We start from the raw sequence: 10,852 nt of genomic DNA, 5'->3' as shown, positions 1-10,852 counted from the left end.
GGACACAAAGTGGACAGTGGAGTGTGGGTGTCTGCTAGTGACACGGACAGCCGCCGCCGAGCAGTCTTTGGCTAACGTAAGTAATATATTGGTGTAAGTCATCATTTCACGGTGGTGCCATGTCATAACCTAACGTTGGTAAGCTCCAGGACAACATATCAGTGAACTAACACCTGCACATACTTATAAAACCAAATAATTCAAATCTTGAAAACGTAAACAAACCGATCCCCTGACCCGCCGCCTCTCTCTTAGCCATTATCTGCCTCATCTCTCACTCATTACAGGCACGACAGGTCACAAAGTGGAGCCATAGGCCTAATCTTTCATGTCAGTTGTTGAGATATATCCGCAATTACGTGATTTGTGTGCTATGGAGGCTCAGTGAGAAGAAGCGGGCCTACCAATGACGTCACGAGCCCCAGGCTGTGACGTCATCACCAGCTCCCGCCCAAAATGCCGGTCCCAGATGCTCGACTTCCACTATTATTTATATTTGTCTCAGTTCATTTATTTCGAGTCACAAGTGCCTTTTAAGGGTTTCTAATGATAGTTCGCAGTGTTTTACGTGTCTTCCATCCTTGAGTTGAGTGAAGTACGGTGATGTAGAGGGTGTTTATGACTTGAATGGGAGGGCCAAAATACGCTAAAATTTTTACCTCCGCTATCTGTGATTTTTTATTTGAGGTTGTAGTGAGGTGTTTGTGTTTTCAAAAGATGGTTTATCATGAGAAAAGTGTTCAAGACTCCTGAGAAGTTAAAGATGTGGACTTTAAGAATGATATGTAGTTCTGTTAATATTGTAAACAACGTCATTTTTTTAATATTATTTTTCTAATAGGGCGAGTTGCCAGGTTTTGATATATCGAAAAGATAGTCATAATTTTTGAAAAACGTTATCGATTCAGTAGAATGAAATTGGTGGGCTTTGAAATTGTGTTTAAGCAAGTCGAAGTTCTAATACTTTATTTAGTATATTTTTGAGCTATTTTTATTATTCCTTTTCTCAGCAATGTTTCTGTATTTTAGAAGTTAGTTTCGATTGGTAACGAGTCAGAATTTTTATAACATTCGTGTCCAGCTGCCTTTTTGGGAATCCTCATTTTCAAAATGATTTGCGTAACGAGTATATGTGACGTCATCAAGGGAGGGCCGACCCCCCACCCCCGGCTGGACCCAGGCCGATACCTGGCTCCAGGCCCGAGGGTGTTGGGGTGGGTTGGTGTGTGTTGGTGTGGGTGGGTGACTGTGTGTGTGTGTGTGTGTGTGTGTGTGTGTGTGTGTGTGTGTGTGTTGCCTTATCTTTCGTTATGAGGGAGCTTACCAGCTGGAACCACTGACACCCAGCTCCCAGCTGGAGGGTGTTGGAGGATAAGGTGGCTGTGTGTGTGTGTGTGTGTCATTTTCTTTCATGGTACTTAGCGTGTGTGTGTGTGTGTGTGTGCGTAATTCACAATGGTCGCCCGGTAGTCACCCAGCCAGCCTTCCCCATTACGGAGCAAGCTCAGAGCTCATAGAGCGATCTTCGGATAGGACTGAGACTGTGTGTGTGTGTGTGTTGCCTTATCTTTCGTTATGGGGTAGCCAACCAGTTGGAACCACTGACACCCAGCTCCCAGCTGGAGGGTGTTGGAGGGGGAGGTGTGTGTGTGTGTGTGTGTGTGTGTGTCCTTTTCTTTCATGGTACTTAGCGTGTGTGTGTGTGTGTGTGTGTGATTCACTATGTTCGCCCGGTAGTCACCCAGCCAACCTTCCCCATTACGGAACAAGCTCAAAGCACATAGACAGATCTTCGGATAGGTCTCAGACTGTGTGTGTGTGTGTGTGTGTGTGTGTGTGTGTCGTTATTTCACCGTTCTGTATACGTTTAATCTCTGGCGTCCCTCTTTATTATCCTAGTCTGTCAACACAAATTGCAAGTAATAGCTTATAGCGAAATGTGTCCTATTTTTAGCGCTTATTGATCAAGGGCAAGCTATTATATGTAGGAAACACATAGCCCGGAGCAAAGCAAGGTGCCTCTATCGCCTCGCCTCGCCCGCCGTGTTAACCCCTGCAGTAACATGACGTGTTTTCATATTTATTCTGACTATTACTCAATGATTTTATACAGCTTCACAAACTTATGTGGGGATTAAAATAGTGAAAACTGGCCATTAATCTCTGACACCGTAGACCCTTCTTATTGTAAGCAAAATCATCTAATCACACACAAACTATCGTAAAAATGCCACTTAAGGGATTAGACTCGACTCACTCAGACGCCCATAACTGAGTGCATGGCGGTAATTCAGTGCTGGAGATCTTAATGACAACAGTGCCCACAGAGATAGATTGAGAGTTTATGGACGACAACAGTAACAACACAGCGCCTTGTTTTCACCCGACATGTTTCCACTTTCCATCGTCGTTCGTGGAGTGGCTGGCGAGAACAAATCAAGGTTCCTCGCAATTCTTTTACATTGATTTTTGGGTTTTATTAGGCGATTTTATTGACATTAGGAAGGGTCTATGGAGGTCAGAAGATTAATGGCTGGAGTCTTCACTATTTTAATCCCCCACATAAGTTTCTGAAGCTGTATAAAATCACCAAATAGCAGAATGCATAGGGAAACGCGTCCTGGTACTGAAGGGGTTACGGCAACGCACACCCTAAATAGCTTTGATACTAGTTAACCCCAATGAATAAGTGTATGCAAGTCACTGTGTATGCTTGAGATCTTACTGAAAACAATGCCTACACATCAAATTGTTTTCACCTATTACATATTTCCACTTGTATCGCTGCACGTGAATGGAATATCTCTCTCTCTCTCTCTCTCTCTCTCTCTCTCTCTCTCTCTCTCTCTCTGTTCACCTAGCAGTGAGTAGGTACGGGATGTAAATCGAGGAGTTGTGACCTTGTTGTCCCGGTGTGTGGTGTGTGCCTGGTCTCAGGCATATCTGAAAATCGGAAACAATGAGCTCTGAGCTCGTTCCAAAGGTAACGTCTGGCTGTCTCGTCAGAGACTGCAGCTGATTAAACAGTGAATTACACACACACACACACACACACACACACACACACACACACACACACACATATATATATATATATATATATATATATATATATATATATATATATATATATATATATATATATATATATATATATATATATATATATATATATATATATATATATATTTATAATATACACTCTTTTTGTTGTGCTGTCCTTTTTTGGAAGCAAATGTCCTTTTTTTTTTTTTTTTAAAGCAGGTTTGTCCTTTTTTTTTCATGTGTAGTGTCTGGCAACCCTGCCGTAGTCAGCCCGGCGGCCGGCCAGTTTACCGTGAGCCGCGCTGGTCTTGGCAGGACAAGGCGCTGGCAGTGAGGGACAGTGAGTGGTGGAGATGAAGATACCGATAATAGTGATATCTATAGTAGCGAAGAGAATATTGTGTGTGTAGCCTCTCAGTAATCAGAGGTTAACTATTTAAACATGGTTGAGGACACAAAGTGGACAGTGGAGTGTGGGTGCCTGCTAGTGACACGGACAGCCGCCGCCGAGCAGTCTTTGGCCAACGTAAGTAATATATTGGTGTAAGTCATCATTTCACGGTGGTGCCATGTCATAACCTAACGTTGGTAACCTCCAGGACAACATATCAGTGAACTAACACCTGCACATACTTATAAAACCAAATAATTCAATCTTGAAAACGTAAACAAACCGATCCCCTGACCCGCCGCCTCTCTCTCAGCCATTATCTGCCTCATCTCTCAATCATTACAGGCCAGACAGGTCACACACACACACACGCACACACAAACACAAACACAAACACACAGCAGTTAACTATTGCTGTGTAATAATTTTGTTCAGTTCTTGAGAAACGCTTAAAGGCACTAATGAATCCCTTTGCCGTAGTGTCTGGGCTGAGAGCTTACAAACTGTTACTCCGGGATACAAGCTTTCCAGGCTCACACAGCAATCCATGGCTGGAAAAATATTAGGTGGAATGGAGACTGAGCCTAAAGAATAAAGAGTAAATAGACGAGTATCTCAGCTGACAGGTACTGAGCGGAGCGGCGCGAGAGATAGATAGATAGAGATGGTGGGAGGGGGGGTGAAGGCGGAGATATGAGGAACATGGGGGAGGGGACGGAGTCGGGGACAGACGGGAAGGTGGAGTGTGGATCGCAGGCAAACTGATACGTCAGAGGCACCTGTAGCTAATGACAACTAGGTACCACTTAAAAAAGAATGGCAGATGTCACTTTTGTCACATTACCAGGACTAACAGGGGACAAAGACAATGACAGAAAAATAGTGAGCCACATGAAAACATTTTTAGTCGAGAGCTGGTCAGTTTGGGACCAACTTTACAGGCGGTGAAAGGAGAGAGACCTAGTAAGCAATTCCAGCATTACAGGTCCAAAGAAGAAGAAGATGTAGGTGTATTCACAGTCCTAATGCAGAATTTAGATGGAATTGAGTACTTTGAAGCCTAGAATGAGTGTACAGTGCTTTCATATCCAGCTGGTGACCTTGTGTGGTGTAGTGACTGTGATGTGTGGTGTAGCAGATGCTGTGTGGTGTTATGGTTAAGGTGTATTCAGGATCTTAATGCAGAATCTAGGTGGAATTAAGTACTGTGAAGCTTACAATGAGTATACAGTGCCTTCACATCTCCAAGGCCACTCAGAACAAAGGACTTGGAGCATTAGGGTTCTTGTGCTGTCCTTAGCAGGTTTCAAAATGCATCTTAGAATTTTTTCTCATTTTCTTATTTATATTTTTCTTTATCATTATTTTGTATACTTTTTTGTGACTTATCTCAGTGGGCCTTTCTTTTTTATTTCCTAGTTATGTTGCTCTTTGGTGGTGTCTTTACAAAAAATAAAAAAGAGAGAGAAGAAAATTTAGAAAAGATGTTAATAAAATGTTGGTAATCAGTTGTTTTTGCCAGACAGATTCCCTTGGCTTTGTCTGCAACTCAAACTCTCACAGCAACATTGATGAATTAAAGGCCAAACTAAATCAAGCTCTTGGGTAGATTTTCCTTCTTATGTTAAAAAAAAAAAAAGCTAGTGAAAGAAAAAGATTAAATTAACAACCAAACTTTTTTTTATTTTTGTTACTTTTGGACAGATTTCACTTCTTACGTAAAAAATAATAGCAAAGGAAATTAAGATAAAAATAACAATGTATTTTTTTTTCCATGTTTGGGCTGAAAAAAGAAAGGAAACTAAAAAATATCACAGCAAAAGAAATAAAACATGAAAATAAAAAACTTACCTTTTTGATTTCAGATTCAGACCAAAAAGAAATAAGAAAAAAAAAAAAAAATCACAGCGAAAGGAAAACAAAAGATTAAAATAACAATGTAACTTTTTCAATTTTCAGATTCGGACCCAAAAAAAATGGGAAAAAAAATCACATTAAAGGAATGAAAAAATAACAACATAACCTTTTTTTTTAATTCAGTCTCAGAAAAAAAGGGAAAAAACAGCAAAAGGAAAAGAAAAAAAAATAATAACCCATCTCTTTATTTTTCAGGTTTGGACTTAGCAATCGTTTCTGCCGCGACTTCCTGAGTGCTCTGACAGGAAGGTTGGCCCCGGAGGAGTTTGCCGGGTCAGTGGGGCGGGTCAACACTGTGCTGCGGAAGACTCTGCCTGTGTCTGCCCGCTGGCTCCTCTGTGGCTGCTGCTTCTGCCTCTGTACCTGCGGCTGTTCCCTCTGGCCCGTCATCTGCCTCAGTAAACGGGTGTGTCTTGCAAGTCTATGTCTGGTTTACCTTGTTTTTTTCTCTATCTCTGTCTCTCTTTTTTGTCTTTTCTTTTAATTTATATAAGATGAGGAATTTTCTTTTTTATGTACAAGTAAGAGGAGTAATGTCTTTGTTTTCTTTGATTTGATGTACAGGTTTATCTTTTTTTTTTATGCAAGAAGAGAACTGTCTCTTTTATATTATTCTCCCTTTTATGTAAGAGAAGAAATGTCTTTTTCTTCATCCTTTTTATGTAAGAGGAGGAATGTCTTTATCTTCATTTTTTTTTTTTTTTTTTTTTTGTAGGAGGAAAAATGTCTCTTTTCTATCTTCATTTTCATGTAAGAGAAATTTTTTTTTTCTTCTCTTTTATGTAACTAAAAGGAAAAATGTCTTATTTTTCTTTTTCTTCTTTTTGCATAGCTAAGAGGGGAAATCTGGCCCAAGGCAACAAAAACAACTAAACATGAAGGGCCACTTAGATGCCAGTCATTCTCCTTCAACTACTGGTGACTGTAGCTTTGTTTTGGCTCAGTGAGATCATCAAGGCTTACACAAACACGGGAATGAGTGCCATGCTGCCGTCAGTTAAAAAGAAGGCAAGGTTTCACTTCTGTGGTTTTGTTGTCTTACAGTGCCTCTTTTGCAGACGAGAAATGCAATAGAGAAGACTTTAGAGGCGGAAAACACCAACCTATACCACAAGCTTGGCCTTCACTGGAGACTCACTAGACAGAGATGTGATAATTCCTCCCTCATGGAATATGTGAGTGATTTGACCAGACATCACTTTTTTTCTTTTTTTTCATATATATATATATATATATATATATATATATATATATATATATATATATATATATATATATATATATATATGCTATATATGTACTTCTTCAGTATCAGGACACATTTTCATATTTATTTTGCCTACTATTTCATGCTTCAGAAACTTATATGGGGGATTAAAATAGTGAAGATTGTGGCCATTAATCTTGTGACCTCCATAGACTCTTCTAATGTAAATAAAATTGTGTAATCACACCCAAAATTTGTGGTAAAAATGTGTTCCAGTACTGAAGTGTAAGAGGGGAAAAGCTGGCCAAGGGCAACATAAAATTGATAAAAAAGGTCCACTTACTTGCTAGTCCCCTTGCAGGTCTGAGAAAGTTAGCCAAAAGAAAGAGATAAATGTCTTGACACCTCTCTCTTAAGTGAAGTCATGTCATAGGAAAGTGGAAATACAGAAGCAGGCAGGGAGTTCCAGAGTTCACCAGAGCCACTTGTGTGAGGGTTGTCCATTGTTGCTGCTACTGGGAATTACTATCATTATTTTCTCTGCTCTAGTGTTTATTTCATTCACCTCCCCCTCCTTCCTCCTCCCCGGCAGGTGTTGGTGATTGAAGTGATACCCAAAAAGACATTCTACGGCCGGACTGATGGAGCGGAGTGGCCTTGTACCCCCAGGCAGCTGCTCACTGACGGGACCCCACCCACCCTCTCCCCCTCTCGGCTGGTCAGTGAACGTGCAAGTAAATTTTCTGACGGTCACACTGCTGTTGAAGAGATTTTTTATTATCATTATTATTACTATTATTATCATTACTATTGTCTGCTTTAGCATTTATTTCATTGCACATGGACATTGCATTTATACATGGTCATATATACAACCTACTGATGCACACAGACACATGCACAAACATACAGACACATACACACACAAAGTAATCACTCATTCCCATGCTACCCTTGTCCCCAAGTGTAGCCAGTCATACATAACATAACCTGTATATATATAAACACAACCAACCATTACATACGTATATGTATATGAAGATTCCGTTGCATATAGACTGTATCATAACGACACGCCGCCACTCTGTACATAGCGACGCTGTGGACTCAACACTACGAAGTATTTTTGATGAAGAAAGAAAGAAAAAAAAACATAACCAAACATTTGGGGGTCTGTCTGTCTTGGGGTTCGTCATTGGGGTTTGTCATTTGTTCCCACGGGGTGAGTCAAGTACAACACCCAACACCGTGCCGCACTGGGGGGCCACCACTGCCTCCTCCGGCCACCTCCAGGGGTTCACCAGCCTTGTCTTGTGAGGTGCTGCTGTCACACAATTGGTACCAGCTCATCCTCCCCAAAAAAACTTCCCGTTCCTCGATCACATGAAGATAAGCTCACATTTTTGGACTGGGTTGGGTTACGTTAGGTTAGGTTAGGTTAAGGTTGGGTATTTAAGAATGGGTTAGGTTAGGTTAATATATATTAGAAGAGGTTAGATTAAGTTAGGATACATTAAGATTGGTTAACTTAGGTTAGGTTAGGATAGGTTATATGTTCAAATGCATGACTGTGTGTGGAGTGTGTAATGGAAGTAGTGAATGACAGCTTGAGTGTTTAAGGGGCTCGATCTTAAGGCCAAACCGATCTTAAGGTTTGGCCGTGTACAGAGAATGAGAGACAGATGAGTGAGTGTGTGAGTGTGGCAGAAGAGAACTCAGTGAGGTGAGAGAAGAGAGTGTGGCAGTGTGTGAGAGGAGAGAGAGAGAGATGTATGAGAGAGCTGGATAGAAACAAGTGGAGATTCTGTTCTTAGGGGGCAAGTTATGAATTGAAACCTAAACTAACTTAATCTTAGCTCACCCAGAACCAATGATAGAAGTGGCTTATCGTTCTGTCATCCTTGCTGTCTCCCCCTTCTCTTTTTCCCTCTCTCTCTCTGTCTTTCTCTCTCTCCCTCTGTAAGTATCACATCACACACACATATTGTAACACGGGTCAGTCACTGTAAATGCTTCATCACTCTTTTTTATTCACCGTAGGATGTAAAAAAAAGGTATAAAAACAAGATAATGAGAGAAAGTGGTACTATATTTTAAAACAGGGGCAGTCAGTCAGGCCACTCATGAATCCTGTTAACCTTTTCTACCTGTCTATTTGTCGTGAAGTGACAGCGCGAGTGTGTGTCGTGTGAGTCAATAGGCATGTGATTTTTGCTGCCCTTACCTGCCCCTCTCCCTAAACACACTGAAAGGGTTGACATATCACCGACTGTAGATCTGAGTGCTTGTGTGTGTGAGTGTGTGTTACTGTACTACATGAAAGGGTGTGTGTGTGATTCATTAACAGCTCCCTGCCTTCCCCGTGGTCCCAACCTCACACCTACACCCACACCCAGCCATACCACAGTGCATTTCTCTCCTCTGAAGCCTCCACACACTACACAGGTCACAAGGCACAGGCAGGGCAGCACCAAGAGAACACTACACTTGCATAGAAAATAGAGGAGGTACATGAGTTTCACCCCTTCAGTACTGTGATGCATCTTTACCACAAGTTTGGGTAAGATTTGAGAATTTACATTAGGAAGCATCTATGGAGTTCAGAAGATTAATGGTCAGTCTTCACTATTCTACCCCCTACATGAGTTTTGAAGCTATTCGCACATAAAATCAACTAGCAAGCAAAGAAAAAGGTGAAAATGTGTCATGGTACTGAAAGGGTTAAGGTCTTGTACAGTATGGCTCATTTTCTCAAGATTCTGTACAGGAGATTGTGAGACAGGAGCAAATTAAGGTGAATAGAGGAGGTTTATGAAGATAACTATATAGACTAATATGCAGCCCTTCAGACTATTACATCCCAGAATGAATGCAACCCTATGTAGGCTGAAAGAGAGAGAGAGAGAGAGAGAGAATGTCTTGCTATGATAACAAAGACATGGAGTGCTCAGCCTACCTTCATGCAAAAAGATATTAGCTGCTGTCAGTATACAAGATAGGAGTAACACTGGGGACAACACTTCTGGACTTTTGTAACACCACCACCACCACCACCACTACTACCTCTCCTGTCTTCAACTTCAAGAACTCACAGAAAAACGTGCTTTAAAAGATGAAGGAAGTAATTTGCTCATTTTAGAGAAAGTGTACATTAATATTTGTCTCTTCACTGCATAATTGTATTGGATATTGATTGAGAGAATGATTGGTGGTGAGGACAGCAGTAGGTTTATGTCAAAGTAGAAGCTAATGTGCAGAAATGTTAAGATGATTTGTAAAAGGAAAGTTTATGAGTGTGTGGAATGGATTAGTAAGAGGTGTGTGTGTGTGTTTTAGCAAGCAATACTGGTGCTTTGTTTTTGTATGTGCTTGTGTGTTGCATTTGTGTGTTTGGTTACCTGATCACTTCATAACCTGGTGATTGCAAGGCAGAAAGACTGATATTGCTTCTCTTTGCCATTGGATGTTTTGAGGTACAACATTTTTTTTAGATTTGTATATTTTTCTTCATCAGGGAAATGCAAAATAGAAAATGTGACGTGAGGGAAGTTGTATTTTGATAGTTTATGATGTACTGAAGTAGATTTTTCTTATTATTTTTCTTCTTTTGTTTTTGTATATAATTATTTAGTGTTATTTTTTTTTTTTTTTTTTTTTTGTTAGGGAAGTTTCATATTTTACGATGTAGTAGAGTAGATTTCTTATATCTTATTTTTAAAAAATTTTTTTTATACATATATATATTTTCTTTTTTGTTACGGAAAATACAAAACCGAAAAATATTACTGATTCATCCAGCATGTAATATTACAATGTGTGCTTTTATTTTGTAGCTTCCATGCTTGCAAAATGTCATTCAGGAAAAAAATAATTACAAAAACGAAAAAAGACGAAAAAAAACAAAAATTAATTCATATGCGTTTGCCATTTTGAACTCTGTACATAACAATTATAAATCCACGCCTTTGATCAATTAACGGCATTTCACAGGTACTGACGAACCGTACAAGTATATCATTGACAAGACTGTGATGTTTCATGTTACCAAATGCCTCTGTTAGTGTCTTGGCTGATCTTTTATTTTGTTTCACTGCCTCTTTCATTTTGTTTCACTGCCCATCTTTCTATCTTTCATTTTGTTTCACTGTCCATCTTTTCTCTTGTTTCACTGTCTATCTTTCATTTTGTTTCACTGCCTCTTTCATTTTGTTTCACTGCCCATCTTTCTATCTTTCATTTTGTTTCACTGCCTATCTTTTTTGTTTCACTGTCCATCTTTTCTCTTGTTTCAC

At 40.0% G+C, this 10,852-nt stretch overlaps 1 protein-coding gene across 1 annotated transcript; it reads left to right on the top strand.

Moving 5' to 3' along the window:
- The first annotated feature begins 4,138 nt into the window (after nucleotides 1-4,138).
- On the top strand, nucleotides 4,139-10,586 carry LOC123502951 (cysteine-rich hydrophobic domain-containing protein 2-like). The gene is made up of 5 exons (XM_045252245.1): nucleotides 4,139-4,192; nucleotides 4,959-5,041; nucleotides 5,549-5,759; nucleotides 6,412-6,528; nucleotides 7,153-10,586. The coding sequence occupies exons 1-5, from the start codon at nucleotides 4,139-4,141 to the stop codon at nucleotides 7,381-7,383; spliced, it is 696 nt and encodes a 231-aa protein (XP_045108180.1). The 3' UTR covers nucleotides 7,384-10,586.
- Nucleotides 10,587-10,852: the final 266 nt, after the last annotated feature.

Source organism: Portunus trituberculatus, chromosome 13 (assembly GCF_017591435.1).
Source record: "Portunus trituberculatus isolate SZX2019 chromosome 13, ASM1759143v1, whole genome shotgun sequence".
Lineage (NCBI taxonomy): Eukaryota > Metazoa > Arthropoda > Malacostraca > Decapoda > Portunidae > Portunus > Portunus trituberculatus.
The sequence above is the reverse complement of the archived record's forward strand: the minus strand, read 5'-3'. Positions and strand labels throughout refer to the sequence as shown.

Bases quoted from the DNA above. Each gene is read 5' to 3' on its own strand.
- LOC123502951 (XM_045252245.1), top strand. From the start codon at position 4,139: ATGGGGGAGGGGACGGAGTCGGGGACAGACGGGAAGGTGGAGTGTGGA. The intron at 4,193-4,958 runs GCAAACTGATAC...TGTTTTTGCCAG, and splicing joins AGGTGGAGTGTGGATCGCAG to ACAGATTCCCTTGGCTTTGT. The intron at 6,529-7,152 runs GTGAGTGATTTG...CCTCCCCGGCAG, and splicing joins ATTCCTCCCTCATGGAATAT to GTGTTGGTGATTGAAGTGAT.